At 35.3% G+C, this 23,502-nt stretch overlaps 1 protein-coding gene across 5 annotated transcripts in view; it reads right to left on the bottom strand.

Moving 5' to 3' along the window:
* Positions 1-9,064, bottom strand: part of LOC131051390 (truncated transcription factor CAULIFLOWER A) — a 60,815-nt gene extending 51,751 nt beyond the window's left edge. For 4 of the 5 annotated variants that reach the window (XM_057985892.2, XM_057985901.2, XM_057985910.2 and 1 more), the window contains exon 1: positions 8,741-9,064. In XM_057985892.2, the coding sequence (XP_057841875.2) occupies positions 8,741-8,994 (254 nt within the window). In that variant the 5' untranslated portion in view covers positions 8,995-9,064. Of the gene's footprint in view, positions 1-2,395; positions 2,633-8,740 lie in introns of those variants that run through there. The other variant, XM_057985927.1, reaches the window with a different exon arrangement.
* Positions 9,065-23,502: the final 14,438 nt, after the last annotated feature.

Below are 23,502 nucleotides of genomic sequence, written 5' to 3'. Positions count from 1 at the left end.
TCGATCCTTCCTCGACCCATTTTTTTCCCTTTCCAGCAGAGATGATGCTCAGCGAAAGAGAGAAACGTACCCAAATCAAATGGACCTAAGGCCCCAGTACAGCCACATTGAAACGATTAAATGAGGCCTTCCACAATAATGTATATCCAAGCCGATGATAATAAGATTCACATCTGTTAGACTCCCTTTCTTTGCTACTAAACGAACGCGCATCTTGAAGTTGATGATAAAATTCTTTAGAGCCAAGTGAAATGCATCCTGAGACACTAAAAATCTGCTAATCGTCTAATAATACGTAGAATCCAATGCGTTAATGTATAGCATATTTTTGTTTGCAACTTAAAACTCTGGGGCCTCACATTCTCTAAATAAGTCAATTTCATGCAGTTATATCATAAAGTTAAACAACAAATGGTTTTGATTAATAGTAGTAATTCTTGGTGTCTTAGTCTTCCATGTGTCCCCATTTTCATTAATGTTTTCCTTGTCTTATTTATCTCTGACTCTAGTACAGGCTAGTTGTCCCAGGTGTTAGAAGTAATAAATTAATTGTTTTCCTGGCTGTCGGCACAGACAAGGAGAACCCCTCATGCCGTCTTTTACAGATTTCAGCCGGTCACATGATTCATGCCACACTTTCTCATCTGTCCACAATAAATCCTTCCTCTAACTCCTTGCAACAGTATAAAAAACATTTATTATTTATTTTCCTATAATTTCAATGGATCAGACATGCATTCAGCAGAGTTCATTTTATGAGTTTCTCCTCTGTACCAGATTTCTTTCACCGGGTGAGTGTATTTGACAACATTCTGAAGAATCTCTGATCTCTTTTCCATTGTTTGTTCCAAACCCTTCGGAACTCCAATCACTCCCCTTTCCAAAAAGTTGTCATTCTCCTTATATTTCAATTTGGGAACCATCTTTCAATTATATTTGATTGGTGTTGCTTCCGTCATATTAATGCATAATAATTTTTTAAATTGACGTGCATGTCTTGTATAGACGGATGCCTGCAACATTTGTGTAAATGGTGGTATAATAATTTTTAAAATTGGCATGCACCCAAAAGAAACTATACTAAATTGTACAAATGATCCATACAACAGAGTTGAGGAAACTACATCAGCACCTAAAGGTGAGAAGTTGATGAAAGTGACTAACTTGTGCTTGTCATCCAAGCTACACGCTCAAAATGGAAGAGATACCTCGAAGCAAAATAATGGAGGTAAAGACGTAGGATACAACCATGGAAAGGGACGGATAAATTTTCTGTAATAAACTCCACAACACCAACCAGTCAACGTAATAACTAAAATATACTGCGCTAACCAGCCACTCAATGTATACGTTGTCAAATCAGATGTGTGTTATAAATTGTCCTTTCACCATTTCCTCAAATGCCTTCCATAGGTGAGCACCTAATCAATCTATAATTAAGTGTTACTTTTATCTGCACAAAATATTCTCTTCTTATTTTGTATTGGCTGTCAAAACAGATCTTTCATACAGCGTGTTAGTGACAGGTTAGTCAATTGCAACTGTTAAATACAAAATCGACGGTGTAAAATATTGCAACCGTTAAATACAAAATACAAAATACAAAATATTGCAACCGTTAAATACAAAATCGACGGTGAAAAATGTACGATTAACATGCATGTTAGTCAATCCTACTGTCATTTTGAAACCAGAATAGACCCATCCCTTTACATTTATATCTAAACATCTAAACTTGAAATAATGGATACTTCTGAAAAAAAGTAGATTAAATTGATTAACAAAACATTTCTACCTTCACAAACTCGGCAAATGTCATAAATTAACAGAGAAGTGTAAGAAAGCGCGCAGTCTATCGCACTGAAGAAATACGGAAATGAATTGAATGTAGACTAATAATTCAATTAATATGGAGGGTCTTGTGGGCCACCCTGATTTGATGGTTTGGTAAGAATTTACATTTCACAAATATTTAGTCTTCAGTTCCACTGACACGACTACGTATTCTTTTATCAAAGGATAATTCTTAATGTGTTTCTATCTTTAACCAAAAAATAATTGGGTTTTCATAGGTTAAGTTATGGTTCTTTTATAAGTTCAAAGCTTATAAGAAGTAAGGTTTGTATAACCTCAAATTATAGATCATCTGTAATTCATATACAAACCATCTCGTAACATAAACTATAAAGAAAATCTCTCTTTGTTTTTCAAAAATGAGAAAAGCAGAGGGAGGCTTTGTCTGGCATTTTATTTTTCCTTCATTCTCCTTCCCAAAACTAAACCGTCATAAGAAAATCTCTAATCTATGGAACACACCCAGCTAATATAATACAGCAAGCCAATAGAGTGAAAAGTATTTGGGTAAGAGAGTTTGAAGCAGATGGTAATGGTGTACCTGGGGCTGGAGAAACGAAAGAGCTTGCCAGTTTGAGAAAAGATAACGAGACCCACTTGGGCGTCACACAACACGGAAAGCTCCCGCGCCTTCTTTATCAGGCCAGCTCGCCTTTTGCAAAATGTGATTACCCTATTCTTTTTGTCATCAATCTTTTTCACTTCGATCCCTCCTCGACCCATTTTTAACTTGGATGCTTAGCGAAAGACAGAAACCTACCCAAATAAACATAAGGAACTCAAGAACAGGACCATTGAAATAGCGTATTTGCAGTTTTAAGGAGTAGGAAAGGACGATAAGGCAGTGGGTAGGTGCTCTTTCACAATGGAATTCAATCCTCCTCATAATCACGTCACCAACAAAATCTAACACTTCTACAAGAGGACATAAATAGTCATAAATAGATACAAACTAGCACCTTGTACTTAGAGAGGTTCAAGGGATAAGTTGATAGCATATCAAAAGTAAAAATTAAATATTAAATGTATCAAATTTTCAGAGAATGTGATTATTTGTTTGATAGCTGCTAGATTTAAATGTGTAAGTCAATTTTTTCAATGGAACATTATTTCTCTTTTCAAGTTTATTCATCTTGATAATGGTTCATGGAACATGATTTGAATTGTTGATGAAAAAATTGATAATATACATCAACATTGAAAATATAACATAATTAATGTAGATATATAATTTTATAATATAATAATAGTTAGAAAATTTAATGATTGTTAAAATGTTAAATTAAAATATTATATATAATAATGGTAGATAGGTTTATGTTTTCTTGAGCAATATTGAAGGGTTTTCTTACTGGTTCTTTCCCTTCAATGCTCTTTGAACCAGACACATGTAAAAATATATATAATCAATATAATTTTAGTGGTCTCATCCACTTTTATCAAAAAAATAAAAATAAATAGTATATTATATTTAAAAATAAAAAAAATTATGAATAAAATAGTATATGTTTTTTAATTATTATTTTTTCTTTAAAAATTTAGATTCAATGAGCTAAATTCTAAGATTCAAATAAAAAAAGGTAATTTGTCCCCTTAAAAAACTTTAAGCTTAAATTAAAACTACTTTTGATAGATTTTGAACTATTAAAATATCCACTTGTTAAAAAAATATTTAAAAGAAAAACAATGAACAGTCAATATTATTCCATTGTTTTTAAATGCAAAAAGATTATTTCTAGCACAATTTTTTTCAGGAGTGAGACAACTTTTCTCGGAAAAAGTAGTATGACAAGTCCACAATAAACAAAGTCTATCGGCTAAAGAAAAATCAAACATAAATGAATACAATTGACAGATCAAACCATGACAATTCGATGAGGACATAATAGTTTAAAAAATAATAATTTAATTTTTTTGAGTATAATTGGTGAGGGTGAATGATATGTTTCTTAATTACACAACGCATCTACATTCAAAGTTAGAGGGGTGTGATGTAACGGATGAGGTCAATTTTGTACGCAAACAACTTTGACGAAATGGATACCCTCTTAATCCTTGAGACTCTCTCCCAAAAATAAATAATAAAAAAATTTGAATGAGAACATAATTAACGAATTTAAATGAGAGCATAATCAACAAACAACAAAACCTGATCTGGATTCCATAAGCATACACAAAATCATTCATACATAAAAGTTTAGTGAACCAAGTCTGGTATAATTTTGGATAAATAAAAAAAATCAAATACAAATGGACCAATACTTAAAACAAGGGCCAGTGGATAATTAGCTGACATATTTACTCTTGCCAAAGAATAAAAAGTGTTTTACTAATGCATAAAGCAGCCATTTTTTAGGCTGCGTAGACATGGCCAATTGAGTACAACCACATTGAAACTATCCTAAATTAAAATCATGAGTAAATTAGACCTTCCACACATAAGTAATATCCAGCCATTAATGCGTAGAATCCAGAGAGCCAAAGTATTGCATTTATTTTGGAACTCAAAAAATTTGAGGCCTCACATCCTCTAAATAGGGGAAGAGCACCAGCAGTCGTTATAGCTCCAATAACCAAACACTCCTTGCACACCCAAAGCCCCAATTACTAACTTTAAAGAAACAAAAAAAAGAACCCTAAAAGCCCATTATTAAATTTCACATGTACCAATAGGCATCCATTTTTTTAGCATTTTTGGACCATAATTGGCTCATTTGTGCACCTTTATTGGTACCCATAACGCTTGACTACTAGGGCATTTGTGCATTAAGTATTGGCAATTTCAAGTGCACAGTTATTGAGGCATATTTAAGCAAGTATCAGGCGACTCTTTGAAATGTGTACTTTTTTACCCTTGAACATATAATGGATCCCATAGCATGCAAATTGTTACTACCTAGAAGCCACAACAATAGCTATAAGAAGTTGAGTCTCATGCAAAGACAAGCACAAACAAATTGTCAAAATTTGATATATTGTTTAAAATTTAAGGGTGCATGAAGTTAACTATAACGACCACTAATATGCTTCCCCTAAGTCAATTTCCTAGTGTTGAACATAAATTAAAGTCAAACAACAATTGATTTCAACTAAAATTAGTAATTCTTGATCTATCAGCCATCCATGCTTCATTATCTAGGCCATTAAATGCAATATCTTCCCATTTTCCTTAGTGATCTCCTTTATCTTTGACTCTACTACAAGCAGCTTGTCCTAGATGGCGTGAATATTTGACAATATTCTCAAAACACTCTTGTACTCTTTCCATTGCTTGCTCCAACTCCTTCGGAACTCCAATCTCTCCCCTTTCCACCAAGTTGCCTTCTCCTTACATTTGAATTTGGGAACTATCTTTCAATTATATTTGAATGGTGTTGCTTCCACCATATTATGTTGTAATAATTTTTAAAATTGGCAACATGTCTTGTATAGATAGATGCTGCAACATTTGTGTAGGTGGTATATAGCCATTGTTAGAAAAATGTGATAATGTTGGCAAATGAAAATTGCTTGTACTATTCATAAGATATCAAGCATTTGAGGGGAAAGTGAATATGATAAAACCTACCAACCAATGAGAGGACCCTTCTAGTATTCATTAGCAAGCTGCTAATATCAAAGAAAAATAAATAGCCAACTCTAGGCAAGGAAGCTTCCCAAATTCCAGATAGCTAGGAGTATCATGCCCATGAGAAGGAGTAGAAGGAAAGCAAGAAGGTTGAGACCAACTAGGAGCCTCATGGTCCTTGAAGCCTTCAAACTGGGATCCTCATATCTCTTTTGGTAGATAGTCTCAGGGCATGCATATGCCCATGGAAAGAGCTAAAATTTTGGAAATCATACAGAGGGCTTCACCCCAGTGATCTAAAATCTCTCAAGTAGATGTGCAAATTCAAGTGTAACCTTTGTGATTTTGTACCTAGTTAGGCATAAGCACATTAGAGTGCAAATCATAATTTTAATGTATATAGAAAACTGAATCTCAATCAAACAACCTAAAGAGAGATAAAGTTTCATCTTTCCAAATAGTACAAAGAAATTCTACCTTGAAAGGATGCCAAATTTAGATAATTTTAAATGGGTGACAAGGCCGATTTCTTAGAAATTTCATATGCCATGAGAGGGGAAGGGATCCAGCCTAAAAGGGCCTAAAGAAATAATGCATTCAAATACAAGCTTTTTAAGCTTCGGAGCATAACTAAAAATATGCTTTGAGTCTTGAACTACTAACAAAAAGGATGGCAAGGTTGGGAACTCCTATATGAGACAAGAGAGAGCCAATAGTAAATAATGTACACACGAAATGAACCAACTTGGGCTCAAGAATAGTTATCCAAACAATCTAGAACTCTTGATCATGCCAAGTGCTAGGAGAAGACTAGAGACATGCTAATAGAGATTTATCTAATCCAATATTGGCAGAGGAGGCATAAGCCATAAGCAGTAGTGTTTGCAATTACAAAATGATGTTTTAGGATATGATTTGAACACTTTCCACTGAGTCTTAAAGGACCTAACCCTAATTTTTTGAACCATATGGGAGGGATGATATGAATAACAATCTAGAAGGTATCTTGATCTTAATTGGATAGAAAGAGTTTTGATTTGGACTCAAGTCATGATAAGAAACTCTTGGTATCTATATCAAGGCAATTTGATAGAATTTTATTTCCCCTAGATTTAAGAATTTCAAATCATGAACCCAAGGGGCTTTGAAAAGAAGATGGTTTTGACTAGATAGGACCAAAGACCACCAAACAAGTTGATAGTTAATCGAAAGGCTATTCCTCATTGCCAAGCCCTAAGATGTTAGCGCTTGATGAGCTTCCAAGCATTCTAAATGCTTTTGATAACAAGTGTGCCTTGTAACAAATTCACTCATGGTGAGAAGAAGGGGTGTAGAACCCAAATCCTTTCCAAGTTAGTTATCAAATAGACACTCTTGACAAAATACAAAGTCTAAAGAGAAATTTCCAAACATCGTTCCCTTCCAAAGTCCTAACAAACCATCTAACCGAAAAAAAATGCCTGATGACGGATTGAGAGTAATCGTAAACTCAAAATTTCCAAGCAACATGATGAAATCCTTTATTCCCATCAATAGAGGCCCAAATTATTGGATTCATGGCAATTTTTTACAATTAGTCTTTCGCACGATACACCACCCACAAATGCTTGACGTGCTATTATCTATACGTTAGAGCATATTTCAATGCTTGGAAGCTCTCATTTCAATCCATGACCACTGAACCAGTGGCTCCTTAAGATGGGTTTTTCTTGTAGATTCAATCCAGTTCAGTATGACTGTTACATAGCTGCCTTGTCCAACCTTTTACAATTTCAGAGATCTACTAAATCCATCAACTAGAGATTGATATCTTTATGCTATAGAGCATCTTACAATCTAAATGACCGACCTGTTACCGTGGGCTGTCATTTATTTTTGTTCAACGAGTTTAGGAAACTACAACAGTATAGGAGAGAAGTTAAAGTTGATGAACGAGACTAATTCGTGCATGTCATCCAAGCTACACACTCAAAACAGAAGAGATTATCTTTAAGCAAAATAATGGAGGTAAAGACTTAGGATACAATCATGGAAAAGAACGGATAAGTTTGTTATAATAACCTCCACAACACCAACCAGTCAACGTAGTTACCAAAATATAATGTGCTCACCATCTTTTCACCGTACAGGCTGTAAAATCAGATTTGAGTAATAAATTGTCCTTTTACCTTTTCCTCACTATTGTTGAGAAACTCCATTGTTCTTTATTAAACCTCTCTCTCTCTCTTAAATAAGAGATGGGGGGAATCAAATGCCTTCCATAGGTGAGTACCTAATCAATCTGTAATAAGTGCCACTTTTATCTGCACAAAATATTCTCTACGCACTTTCCATTTATAACTATACTTGAAATACTGGATACTTCTTTAAAAAAGTAGATTAACAATTAGACCTTGAGAAACTCCGCAAATGCCATAAATTAACAGAGAAAAGTAAGAAAGAGCGCAGTCTATCGTACTGAAGAAATACGGAAATGAATTGAATCTAGACTAATAGTTCAACTAATATGATGGGTCTTGTAGAACATCCCGATTTGATGTTTTGGTAAGAATTTATATTTCACAAATATTTAGTTAGAGACGTGTCTATTCTGGTGTTAAAACTTTCAATTTGTATTTTGTGTTATTGACAATTTAAAAAATCGTGATTGTTCTTTTTAAAATCAATGGTATATAACAATCAATAATCTGTATGTTATTGACTCTGTACTGCAGTTTTGGAGCCAGAATAGCTGTGGGCTTCAGTCTTCAATTCCACTCACACAACTAGGCACATAGTTAATCACAGAATTATACTTTAATATGTTTTTATTTCAATTTTTTTTTTCTCTAAGATGCTATTTAGGTTGTCTTTTTGTACATTTAGGTTAGTAAAAATAGAAGAACATTACATAAAGAACTGTTTTATTTATGAAAATATTTAGATCAAATATAGAGATATTTTAAAAGTAGAGTCTCTAAACACTTTGTTTGAAAAGGAAAGAATTGTGAAGATAACTGATTACCCTGTCAAAATTCACAACAAGATAAACTTGATCAGCAATGATTAGGACCACTTCTTGTTTGCTTCCAGATTTTGTTAGTTCACCGTTCATCTCAATTTTGGATTCCGCAGTTTGGTCTAATGAACGTCAATGATTTCATTACTTCACACCAGGGTTTTCTCACATTTGTGTTTCCTTCCATTCTCCTTCCTAAATCTAAACTGTCATAAGAAAATCTCTAACCTATGAAACATACCCAGCTAATACAATACAAGAAGCCAATAGAGTGAAAACTGTTCGGGTAAGAAAGTTAGAAGCAGATGGTAATGGTGTACCTGGGGCTGGAGAAACGAGAGAGCTTTCCGGTTTGAGAAAAGATAACGAGACCCACTTGGGCGTCACACAACACAGACAGTTCCTGCGCTTTCTTCATCAGCCCAGCTCGCCTTTTACAAAAAGTCACGACTCTACTCTTCTTGTCCTCAATTTTCTTCACTTCGATCCTTCCTCGCCCCATTCTTTCCTTTTCCAGCGGAGGGGATAGTTTGCCAAAGAAAGAAGGCTGCCCAGAAACACTGAACACGAGCATGGAAATATTCTGTATTTGCACGAGGAAGGACGGCAAGGCAGTGTAGTGGGTAGGTGTTAAATTACACTGGAATTCAATCCTCTTCATAATCATTTGCCAACAAAACATGACAATTCAACGAGGAGGACATAAATAGCCACAAATAGATACGAATGACTAATCAAACCATGAGAATTCGACGGGGAGAACATAAATATTAATCAATGTTGGGTTTCAAACGTGTAAGCTGCAGATTGCACCCGTCTATAAAGCCGGGGGTTAAAGAATTGCATTAACACAGCATTTCTGGTGAAGAATTCGTGCTAATTCAGTCTGTTTCTTAATAAATTGTTGCCGGAGACATATAAAAATGTCTGGTGAAAATGGGTCTGTCGTTCACGAAACAGATGATAGAGATTTGTACGAACAATAACTTCTTCCCTGCTACAAAAGGCAAAGATAAGGAAAAAAAACGTTGATGAAGCTTGTCCCAAATTTCGTTTTGTTCGACATTCCTCGACATACTAATTGTAGACATCACATTTTCCTCCTAGATAGAATTCTCGTCTCCAAGGCATTGCCCATGTTATAGGGTGTTGTAATAGGGCCGCGACTATTCTGTCTCCAAAACAGACCTTTCTACAGCGTGTTAGTGACAGGTTAGTCAATCGCGACCGTTAAATGCAAAATCGACGGTGTAAAACGCGCGACTAACACGCATGTTAGTCCCTCCGTACTGCCTTTTTGGAGCCAGAATAGACGCGTCCTTGTAATAGCATCATGTGTCACTTTAAGTGATGTGACATGAGTTTAAATTTCCCCTAAGATATTTTTGATAGCCGAATGCTTATACATTTATTATTTGGAGATGTAAAATGGTCATAAAGGCAACCATCTATTATATGTCCAACCTATTGTCATCCTATCACATCTATGGAAAATAATAAAATATCAACCAACCTTTAATGATTGCAGTAGAGGGAAGTGTTCCTATGCATTGCATGGTCTCATCATTCTATTGTCACAAAGTGTTTGTGTGATCAGTGGCTATCTAGCATTATATTTAGCACCGGTTATGAAGGATTTTTTTAAAAAAAGTCTAAGTGTCTCTTTTGTAGCCCATGCTAAATATAATACTGGGCCTCTTTAATATCTTTCACGGCAAGATATGAATTGTTGTTCTTACTTAATCTATTTATGAGGTGAGATGTGTTAAAAATATTAAGGGGTTAAGAAGCAAACACCCTGAGTCTTTGTGTCGTATATGTTTCTACATATAGAAGTGTGAAATCTTTGTTTCAAGATAAACTAGCATGTAGGTACTTGGTTAAGAAGCAAGCATCCTTAGTATATGTGTGATATATGTTTCTACTTATAGAGGTTTGAAATCTTTGTTTCAAGATAAACTACATGTAAGTACTTGGTGACAATTAAATATGAGTTTCATACGACTTAGGTATGGTTTATATCAAGGTTCATTTTATCACCATTTCTCTTTTGTTATCTCGACAAAAATAGCTCAAGAACACCCCTGGGATTAGTAGAACCTAAACCAAAAGGACTTTCCCATCCTTATCAATTGGTCAATTAATATCCCAACCTTATTATAAGTTGCAAGTTATTTGCCCTAAGCTTGATACCCCTAATACCTAAGAGTGTCTTCTCCTTAGGGATTTGAGGATACATAGTGTTGGTGTTTCCAACTGATGTACCCATGTATCCTTTGTGAGTAGCCAACTTCAATCTTCAAGGGCTTAGATCAGAGGCCAACTAATAGGATAGTGGCTAGGGATAAGGGGTCAGTCATATCCTCTGCACTTTAGGCTCTATTAAACCAAGGTGGACAAACCTTCTAGCAATACTTTATAATCCTAATTCCATTTCCTAAGTATTGCAATAGATATGTTCTCAATATTTGGGATGATCACATAAATATTTAACTCAAATGGATACGAATATCCCTGATTAGTACACTCTGAAATACCTTGAGAACAGCTAATTCTAACACTTAAAATAAGAACAAAAATTAAAACAAAGGTAATTTATGTAATTTTAAAACATGCCAAGGTCAATAACACAGGGAACTTGATCAGTGCCTATCCATTGGGCTAGATGAACCATTATTATAATTTAGCATATGGAGTGACTGCAACATCCTTAATTAGAGACACCTTCTATTATATGATCAATACCTAATATCAATCATAATATAAAAAATGAGTCAACAAGTTGTGCCTAGTATCCAATAAGATCTCTACAAAATCTCTATGATTGATTCAAGCATTTTAATCTTCTACTTTAGAAGAAGCAGAAATCACACACATATCAGCAACACGGTGCAGAGACAAAATCAAAAGAATCATTGATCATTGATTTTATAAGATTTTGGAGCATACATATTGGAAACAACTTGAGAATCATTGAGTTTGATTCTAAGATGCTCCTGAAAATCGCATGGACTTCATATGTCAATTGTAAATTTATAAAGAAAAGTGAAATAGGACATAAGAACTGAACAAGTTCCTGAATTATAGACCAATGGACAAGGTATGCAAATTCACCTTGGTGAAATTCTCTGAGGACTTATAAGACTCGAAAGACTCTACAAATATATTTTCCAGAGAGGAAAAATAAGACCTTGATTATCTTTTTATATGAATAAGGTTGCAACAAGCTCTGGGCCTTTTACAATATTTTAAGGCAGTAGGTGACTGCCTGACATGGAAAAGGACAAAAACCTTTTTATATGTCCTGACAAAGATAGACATTCATTTTTCTCCCTACAGGTGATAATTGTTGTAGATGATCTGGAGCTCTCCTTTTTTCGTGCAAGCTCACTTAGCAAGCTGGAAGATTTGATAACCTTGCAGGCCTATTAAATTCACCATGACAGAGAGCAACTTTCTACATCTTTGGAAAGATATACATCAAGTAAACAAACCTTTAAACCAAAATTCTCTCTATAGGACCATAAACTGACCACCTAACAGAATCAAATCTTCTTTACATCCAAATTTATCAAAGGAATGAGAAAAACATAAAGAATCAAAAAGGGAGGGAAATAATGGTTAGTTCTTAATTCAAAAATTTAGAAGAGAGAAGAGGAGAATCAGAAAACTCCCAGTTCGTTTTCTTTGATTTGTTGGATCAGCCTAATGTGTTTCTGATAGTTTTCATCATCAATTATTGTCCTTGCAACCTCTACTCTTGTCATTCCATTATCAAACTTTGATAATGCATCCAGGTAGGTTCTTAGCTTCTTCATGGTCTATGTTTCATCAACAAATATGTCTAATAGCATTGGCTCCAAAATTGTCTTAATTTCTGACTTTGACCTTAGGACTCTTTTTCCTTCTAGATCACTCTTCTCTTTGTCAAATAGAGTAGGCATATGGTAAGTCACCAAACACTGAAAAACAAACAATTCTGACTTAATTCTTTATGTGTACATCCAATGAGTGATGAAGACCTGAATTAGTACATTTAAATTTGACCTCATGTCAAATATTAACTCATGTAGATACAGTGGTAGAGGTCTAAAAATAGTGACCTCAATTGCAATGACCATCTTCTGCGAGAATGAGATAGAGCAAGCTACAAATTTCTACCACTTGAGATGAATTTGATAAAACCCCAATAGCTCCTCGTGCTCATCCCAGGCAACATCAGCATGATCCATAATAGCATGAAGCACCACAACATGATCCATAATAGCATCAAATTTTGATTCCAATAAATCTTTTGTCATCTCAGTGACAATATTCTTCTCTATCCTTGGCCACAATTTCTCTTACACCTTGTCTATAATTATTGGAAATTGTCATGAGTAGGTAAATGTTTACAAAGACATTAGAAACAACTAGTATTCCCATATTTAAATTCCAAATACTACACTGGAACGCATTCCTTCTTTTTGTTGTAGCACCTCCTCCAAAGGTTGAAACCCTAGGGTTTCATTATAGGGTCCCTACACATAGTTTTATAGTCGATGATAAATTCATTTGGTTTGGCACCAACCTTGGCCCTCTCTTGAGTGTCAATCAATCTAGGAAGCTGAAAGATTATTTCATCTAAGAACTTCCTCTTACCCTGGCTAGATGATTCAGCCATTTCCTATTCTATGATTTTGATAGATAAGAATCAATTGACTGTTACCAGGGTTTCAAATTTTAGTTTACAAAGAAGACCTTTAGGGATGCTCAACTATACATAGTCATTCTGAAAAGAAGTAATATTCAAAGCATAGCAGACATGAAGAAGATTGGGAGTAAGTAAGATTTCCTACTAACAAAACATAGAGTAAAACCCTAGTGTACAAAAATTGGCATCACAGAGATAACAAAGGGCATAGGAAAGTATTAAAGAATGCTTACTAGTAAAAAAATAACAATTTGATCAAGAACTTGGCTTAAAATGGTGGATTTGAGTCATTAATTGTAGGCACATAACTATTTGGTTGGCGTGAACTAGCCGTTGTTTTTCATATTTGAACATTACAATAGCAACAACTATTACCCCTTTTTAGGTGGTGACCAATGAGGAAAGAACATGTCGACATGTGATTCCCCTTTGCGTGCTTACAAACCTATCACAACCAATCACCTTTACTGAGTTGTGCAACATCACAACAATCATGACTATGGATCGTGTTCGTTGTATCCTCACATTAAACTCCACCACTTAATGGGCTTCAGAGTTGCGGACTTAACTTTTATGAGCAATTTAGGAGGGGAATAATCCTTATGAGGGAGATACATTTTAGGAGAAGAATGAACAAAATTCTCCAAAGATTCATCTTTAGGAGGGAAATCTTTGATAGAAGTGTCCATATTCCCTTTTTGTACTTGTGTAAGGGAAAAAGTGAGACTAAGCAAACAAGTCCCAATCCCACTCTCATGTACACACCGTGGAATACGAAAGAGCCTAGGGAGGTAACACACTTTGGCTACTTCTTGTGAGGAAGAGAGAGCCAAGGATTACCTCTTAGGATTTCTATTCTTTTGCTACAAATGAGGGGAAGAAGTGATGCAAGAGTGCAGTTTTGAATGATTCAACCTAGACTACAAGTATGCATAAACAATCCTAATCTAAAGATGCAGAACTGAGAATAACCGATATATTGTTGAAAAGTACATATTAAGAGGAAAATTCAGAGGTGCACCTATGTCAGAAATCTTAGCAAAAATGTTTGGGACCAAGGTGTTGCGCCACTGTCTTGATTCTGCTGGCCTGAAGTTGTACCTGTGAAACTGGAAACTGAGATCTAAAACCTGTTACTCTGCCAAACCTTATTGAAAATAGGGAGGACCGGGGCGCCACGCCCCTGTACTAGGGGATTTTGGTGAATTCTAGCCCTCGAAACAGTCCCTATGCATTATGTCGGTCTCGAAACTTCCAGCGACGCTCGGATCCGAACCTACACCTATAGTTGAAAAATAGGGTTTTGGGTGGCTATGTATGGTTTTGCCTTAGTCAAACCCCGTTTTGGTGATTTCCACCTCAATGCATAGACGATTTGTAAAGTAAATTAGTGTGTTCAAGAACCTTGTGTGTGTGCAAGATCCTAGGATGAGAGTAAATAATCTAGAGCAACCCTAAGAGTAAACCCTAATTGCTTGTAATTGACAAAGTAAATTCTCTAAATCAATGATGCAAAAGTGATATAAAGCATGAATTTAAATCAAATTAATGTAATGAAGCTCATACAAAGACATAGAAACAACATGAAATCATACCCAACCTCAAGGGAGAGGTACAAACCAATCTTCAATCGGTGATCTCCTATTGTTTTCCCATATCTTCAAAAGCCCCCAATTTATGAAAGAATGCTTGATAGGTGTTGTTGAATGTTGTTGAAGACTCCAAAGATCTATTCTTTAGCTACATAGAAGGCTCCTTGTAATCACTCCAAAAGTTTTTTCAAGATTCGATTCCTTAGACCTTCAAATGAAAAAAGAGAGCTCTTATGTATGAAACCCTAGATCTTAATTTCATGTTTAGGCTGACCTAGGATTTGAATTTATTTTGGGGTTAAGTATTATAATATCATATAATTATGGTCCCGAAATTTCGAGAAAAATGTCGGGGACTGTGTGCAAAGTACACATGGTCCGACCAACTTTTCACCAAAATTTTGTGGTCGTTAGATGTGATGATATTAGAGCAGATCCCAAAGTTATAGTTGATTCCAAGATGTTTTAACATGCGAAATCGAGTCTTAAAGATCAAAATAGGACATAATTAGGGTTTATGATTAAATGATTACTTGGAGGAATAAAATGAAAAGGGGCACTTAGGATAAAGGGCCCAACTTTATAACATGTGAAGAGGTGAAATATGAATTTATATTTAATTAAATTAATTAATTAAATACTTAAAGGAGATGAGAAATGCAAGATGCAAAACACACTAAGGTGGGTGCTAAACCAAGCGTGGAATTGTACCACCCTAGCAAAGGTGTACAATTTACGACGCTACATTTAGCCCCCACTTTAGCGGTCATATGACACTATGTGTATATGCAAGATAAATTACATAAAAAATAAACATCATTTGAAAAAGGATATATCCATAAGTTGTCGGACAAAGTCCCCAGCGGTATCTATAGTACACAATTAGGAACCACGGCCTACAAAACCACATGTTAGATCACAAAATCACCTAATTCTTACCAAGGAAAGTGATGAAATTTGTGGGTAGCTATATGCCCCCTGTTTTGGCTTGCTTATTAGTGAGGTGAAACAGGGTATCATGTTTCTTGCAGTGAATTATGATGAAAATATTGATGAAAAATGTTCTCAACAAGGCTTGATTGTACTTCCAAGTGCTTTATGGAATGAATGTGGAGAAAGAGAGAAAATTCACAATTCCAACACCACCGACAACACAAAAATCACATGTCCCTAGCTCAAGTTATGATAGATTGAGTAAAAAGGGTGAAATTAGGGTTTATAACTTAAAATCATAAAAATGAAAAAGTGCATACCTCATAAATATGAAAGTGATACTCCCATTTGTCACTTTTTGACTTTTGTCATTATTCACTACAGAGGAGCCCACTTATCAATTAGCATGCCTCGACATTGACCCGATTGACCTACATGGATGGAGATCTTGTGCCGACTCATTTTGACTGGTGGACCGCTCGACAAGGTGAATTGACTTTCCATTGACTCTTGTTTAACTTCATTGATTGCATTAATTTTCAATATTGATGATGTCATCACCTAGATGCTGCATGTGCCCCCTGTTCGAGCCCTAGGGCACCTTGGTCCTCCCTGGGTACCCTGGTCCCAAGAGGGTGCCCTAGTCCTCCCAAGGTGCCCTGGTCCCAAGGGAGTGCCCTGGTTCTAGAGGGGCACCCTGGTTCTTCCAGGGAACCATGGTCCCAGCTTGGAGCGGCCAAGACTCACATGGGATAATGTAAAGACGTAAATTAATCTATAAGACATAATCCTCTTTATTCATAAATAAACTTATAGGTCAATTAAGAAGTATATTTCACATATAATATAAAACAAGTTTAATAAATTGATAAAACAATCATAGATATCAAAGAGTTAAATACAATTTTCATATAAAATGGAAGGTACAAATTTCTCATTACATATCATTATACCCTACTCAGGCTTTCATATTGCCTTAAATAATATACAATCATAAAGAAAGTGAGATACATCCGTTGATCTCCAATCTGAGTCGCTTCCTTTCAGTCCATCGAATGAAGATGAGAATAAGATTCAAGCGCTTTTTCGGCCCAACCTTGAAGCTTACACTTCCCCAAAATTCTTAGTCAATCAAGAATACCCGACCTTGCATGAATTGTTTTAACCAAAGAATTCGAAAGACAAGAGGGAATCTAGTGTGTGCCTAGATGATACAAGCATTTTCATTTTTTTAATTCTTTTAAAAAACAAGCATTATCATGCAAGGATATGGTAGAGAGCATAAAATAAGGAATTCCATCTATTTCTATGGATAATTCAATTCATTACTCGGCCGAGTAAAATTCCATGCATAGCAAAAATAAATAGTTGGAAAAAGCAACTATTCTCTCTAAGATTCCATATTCGGCACCCATCCCGAAAGGAAACTTTCTATACACCAGCCTATCTAGAGCTTGGTTCCCACAAACAAGAATACAATCTTTTGACTAATTGATATAACATCTTCCCTATCACTTTCATAAATTAAACACTATTTCGTTACTTTTACCTAAATAAATACAATCTTTCATAATTTGAAAAGCAAATATAATTTCATCAAAAATATTCAAATAAATACAAAGTAAGAAGAAGGTGTAACACATGTATGTATCTTACATATAAATTGAATAAAATGAGTACACATTCTTTTATTCAATTATCAAAACATTTAAATAGTGTAATCATTAACATGCATTCCATTTCTTATGGTTTAGAAATCTAAGTTTTATATCATCTAAGCTCTCTTCTTTCCATGTGTCTTGATTCATTTACCTCTTTTCTCAAAACATCATATTATTTTGTTTAATACTAATATCTGATTTTTCATGATTTAAATACTCACCTCACTAATTTTACTAATTTATCATAACAACAGTCTAACATGATGAAAATTCATAAAGTGCCTATCTATATGGCCTTTTTTTAATGAGACACCTGATAACCATCTTTTCTCTTCGTGCAAGGATCTATTTTGAAAGTGTAAGTCTTTTCTTATGATATTAAAATAAACTTCACTATTTAATAAGTCATAATCTTAATATTTCATCTTCTTCACAGTTCAATTTCAGAGTTTCTCTCTCTATCCTCTTACTCTGTTTCTAGAGGATTGGGTGATCTAATTTCTAAGAGTTTCACTAAGTTTTATCAACAAACTTTCATAAAATATATCATTATTGCATCTATATTTGCATGATCGTAATTTAAACAATTATAAATCGATTTATATTGTGACTCTAACTCTTCCATTAGAATATTTAATAAATCTAAAACTAGATCATTCTTTATCTCTTAAATATCTTCAACAAAGCATACTAGATTTGAACCTACCTCAAGAAACGTGATCCATGGCTATTACGATCCCTGATAACTTCAAATTGTCTACAATATGTCTGGATTCCAATGCTTTCCTCCTCGACGCTCTTCTATCTCACGAGCTCTCTATTCTCAGTCCTTATCCTTTCTATATTCTGAGAATTTCTCTAATAATAATAAAGCAACTAACACTCATCCAAGAGCCTAACCTCTAAGTTCGACACTAAATTGGAGATGATCATCGTCGATCTTTTACAACTCGGTCGTAAACACATCAAAATCTCCACTATTCTATTCTCTCTAATCTCTTGTCGCTCTTCTATGTTCTTGCTCTCCTCTATCTTTCTCCCCTCTAATTTCCTATCTTTTTCTTTATTTCTCTCTGCTCCAACTTGCTATTTTCTATCTTCCTCTATATCTTTTCTCTGCCTCCTCTCTATCAAGCCTATGTTTCTATTTATACTAATATCGTGCTATGTTTTCTGCAATTATTTTGGTTTAGACATTATCATGGGTTTGAGACCTTAGCTACATTATTGACAGGTCTCTCACTCCTCTTCCCCATGTTCACTCCTTCCTAAGAGACTCCCCAGTCCATCTACCTCATATTTAACTACCTTGTCGACACGTCTAGGGTGCTTGGATCCCTATTGTTGTTTTCTGCAGCTGAGTTGACCTCCTCCAGTCTTGGATCGTTGAGGAGATTGTTTGATTTATCAGTTATCTCCATGGGAACTGCATTCTTTCCTACTACCACCGTGAAATGGGGAGAAGTCAGCAGTTTTCAAATTGCCATGGCACTACATGCCAAGTCTCTTTCTGCCCCCAATGGTCGTGAGCCACCGCGTGGAGGGGTTAACTACAGTTTTACTAAGTCGACTATCGACTTCTATATGCAAATGGTTAGTTACGTAAATAGTGATCTCTCAAGTCTTAATGGCTTCTACGTGGTAGACTATGACTACGTGGGTTTGACTACGACCCCAACATTAAACCCTATCACTGCATGACTTTGTTAGACGTGGCTGCAACGAGGTCGGTGTATTAATTTATTAAACATGGGAGAAAGTGTTGTTTTTTTGCAACGTGGTTTGCTTTTATTAAAAGGTGGGAGAAGTGGTCAATGGTAATACTGACCCCTCCCTTTAATTAAGGGGGGTGGTCGATATTACTATCGACCACCCTAGTTAACATTATTTTGCATTAAACCGCCACCTTCCCTTTCCATCGTTAGGTTTTCAATTAAGTTGCCTTCCAATGGTTATTTTTATTTTATTTTATTTATATTTACATATATAAATAATGACTTCATTTATATATATTAAATATTAAAATCGTTAACAAATTATTTATTAAACCGTTACTATGATTATATATGTATATGATATCGATTTTCATAGAATAATTTAGTTATGCAAATTTATCTACATATTCGATATTCACATACGTACTTATAAGTCTATAATTGAATCATTATTATAACTCTAATACATATACATATTTAATCTCAAACGATTATGTATAGATAAAATAAAATTCGTGACGTAATTAAATTCCACAATCATAGGATATTTATATAATAACTATATAGATATATATATGTACATGATTGAATCAATTTCTCATATACATACATACATACATATATATATATATATATATATATATATATATATATATATATATATATATATATATATATATATATATATATATATATATATATATATATATATATATATATATATATATATATATATCATACTATTACCCAATTTACAAAAGTGAACTCATAAGTACGATTTTTTTATACATTTATACACATCTGAACAAAAAGAACATATAAACCTAGGGTCAATATTCGTTTTTGAATCATTTACACATTTCATCTCTTTTAACAATAAAACATAATATTTCACAATCACTCATACAACTTAGATTTAATTCAATCACCACTCAAATCATGCAATAAATGCACATGTATAAATATATAAATCAATCTACTACTCATTCCAAGTTCATCATTCTAATGAAAACAAGCATTCAAATAAGGTCATTTAAATCGTCCAACATTACAAGATGCAATTTATAAATCCTAATGTGGTGTGTGAGAGATTTCCTTAGTCTACCGAAGTCATAAGTTAAAAACAACTCTACCTGAGTCATGTTCTCACCTTCAACTTCGTTCACTTGTCCCTGCATCACTTGCACTTAATGATTCATCAACATTGATGATCCCCAATTAAAATAATACTAGATATCAAATTACATATTGCATGAATAAAATGCATACATCATTTCTTATTATTTGTATACAACTGAATTATCATCAAAATGAATGCTCATATATGTTTCAATTTCAATTCATAAATAAAAACCTACATTATATCTCTTACTAACACATTATCAAAAATACGGATCGTGACAAATAAGGCGTCAAACAAATAGGATAGAATGATGATGTTTTCTATTAGATGATGATGATCGATTGAGCAATTACCAATGATTTGATGTTTCAATTTACATATTTTTCCCTATATTCACGAGCATATTGTCAGTCACACCTTTCGGAGCCTACGAAGTCAGATTCCACGGCTCTCACCAGAGGATAAAGAGTTACTTCACATTGTAGGGTTGTGGTATGTGATGACCATGCCCACCATCAAGTTCCATTTGGCAATGTTGATGTCATCGATGGAGAGATGGGACGTGGATACCTCCACATTTCTGCTACCCATGGGGGAGATGACAGTCACACTTGAGGATGTATATTGCATTCTTCATCTTCCCATTAGGGGAGAAATGTTGAGATATCGAGCCAACTGCAGCACTACCACTTATAGGATGGAGCAGGTCTACTGCATCAGGAGAGAGAGATGCCCAGTGAGATGAGGGGCCACATTATGATTAGTTGGCTGCTACATCCCATCGATGAGATTTTTCTAGTGAGACAGGTTATGATTGTGACCATTGCATTAGTCATGTGCCCTAATGGGCACGACACACATATGCATGGCGGTCTCACTTACATAGTTAGAGACATGGAGAGACATCAAAGGGTATTATCCTAGGGGCGAAGCATGTTAGCCCACCTCTACCATGACCTAAGAGTGTACATGTTCGGGCAGGGATGTAGCCTGATGACCTGCACGCTGCTACAAATATGGATATTCAAGCACATTACGTGCACTAGACCCGTTGGGGTACCCATTGACTTGGTTCTGGAGTAGCCTAGAGTATTTGCATATCCACTTACTCGTGAGTAGTGATTCAGGGATCTGTTGCATTGGAGGATGACTTTTGATAGATTGACAATGGAGGCCATCAGATGGAGACCCTACCTTAGGATGTTCATGTGGGTGGTGATATAGAGGCAATTGTTCTGCATGCAACAGAACCGTCTACTAGACGGACAATACAACCACCTTGAGGTCCCATTCTACTTCGACCGAGTTTGGTGATAGTTTGGGTTTCCACAATGTGTTCTGACAAACATGCCTATCTATATCTGGCACTCACATGTGACTACTAGGTCAGGCGCCATTCTGAGGTCGACCAGTGATGAGATTGATATCACAGATTCAGATGGGTCAGATCGGGACATTGTGACCGATTATAGAGATGATGTGGGAACACATTGGCGATACATCACATGGTGGGGTAGGTCATACCCTAGAGCCATCTTTCTAGAAGACTATTATAGAGGTAACCTCAAACCATGGAGACACACAGGTGACGAGGAGGATCCCAACACATCTGAGGATCCTGGTGAGGAGGAAACAAATGATTAGGATGATGATACAGAGCAGAAGGAGGTTGGCAGTGTAGGAGAGAGAGAAGGATGGTGATGATGAGGAGTATGGAGATCAGGAGGATGAGGACAAGGACAAGGAGGGAGAGGATGAGGAGGATGAGGAGAGAAAGGATGAGGAGGATGAGGTGGGCAAGGAGGTCAAGGAGGACGAGTTAGATGGAGTTCCTCATCACCCTGGGGATGACACCATAGCCTTAGATCCACCAAGAATACCATCGCGAGTGGAGGACCCTATAAGGGGTCCTAATTGTAGTCCCTACCATCCTATGCCCACTGTGCAGAGACACTACGAGTGCAAATAGCCTAGTCGGTCCTAGTCGTAGGAGGTCCCTTTCTCTGACCCCTATTGGTGAGAGGGAGATCCAGGTAAAGTATTTTGTGATTATTTAATTTGTGCATCTTAATATTTTAGATTTAATGACATAGAATGTTACTAATGAAAATCTCCTTCTATCTCTACAGTTGGCACCCAGGGGTGGTGCTCCCTGATCCAGAACATAGTATTACAGATAGTGCATAGACCACAGAGGAGTGTTGGGTGACATGAGGAACTATTCACCCCCATTCAGGTCAAGATGGAGGTCTGGAGAGAGAGAGAGAGGAAGAGTACTTTGTTAGAGAGACTACAATGGACAGAGTGAGATCTAGCAGCGTCTCAGGAAGAGGCAGCCACATATCATAGGATCATGATGGAAAGGGATTGCAGAAGCTCCTCGCGGAGTCACTCATGCTCCACATCACAATTACACCCATGGGTCCACCCACACGACCAGATCAGGAGGGGACATCTAGTCACCATCCTCCAACTACTAGTTCTAGGGATAAGAGATGATCATGATATGATATGTTTGATGTACAGTGATATACATGTTATGACATTTATCAGTCTATTTTGTCTCAAACATGTTATTTTAATTCATGAAACAATGTATGCTTTGTTTTAATTAAAAGTAACATATTTGGTAATGAACATGTATTGCTAATTTAATTTCAATGTGATTGATTTCTCAATGCTTCATGATTAAATTGATACATGTGTGATTTAATTAAATAACTAAGTATTTAATTAAATGTTGCTTTGGTGATATAGAAGGAAAAATGTGTTAAGCTTAAGAATTATATGACTAATGTGATTTAATTAACTCTAATTAAACACAACATTATATAACCTTACTTAACACATAAGAAATTGTATAACATGCTAGCACATATAAAATGTAAATCTATTACAATTTACATAGATGAATCCAAGACAAACAATAGAGTGAAGAAACATGCTTGTCAAGAATGAAGTAGTGTAGACTAAACAATACAATATCATTTAATACCACATACTTTAATGAAGATATGCTAACATATTATTCAATTTTGAAGAAAGAAAAGACACAAGAAGAGAGAGAGAGAATAAACTAGACGAAAAAAGATAGAAAAAGAAACTAGGCATAGTATATATGAAGGTGCATAGCATTTATGGGTTCCTTGAGAGGTGCACCTTCCACATTTGCTATCATGTAAGCACCTTATCCATAGACTTAAAGAACAATTTATGGTCCAAGCCAATTAGGGCTGAATTTTCCTTTCTCCTTGGGTAAGGCATTCACATTGCGTTGATTCTCATAAAGTACCAAATAACCTATTGAGAAGGAATGCTAATTGAATTTATCATTGTAGCTTCATTGTAGAGTTTTATGATAGGCT

The sequence above is a fragment of the Cryptomeria japonica genome, chromosome 2, assembly GCF_030272615.1.
Source record: "Cryptomeria japonica chromosome 2, Sugi_1.0, whole genome shotgun sequence".
NCBI classification, from domain to species: Eukaryota; Viridiplantae; Streptophyta; class Pinopsida; order Cupressales; family Cupressaceae; genus Cryptomeria; species Cryptomeria japonica.
Note: the sequence above shows the minus strand (reverse complement) of the source record. Positions and strands in the feature narration are given on the sequence as shown.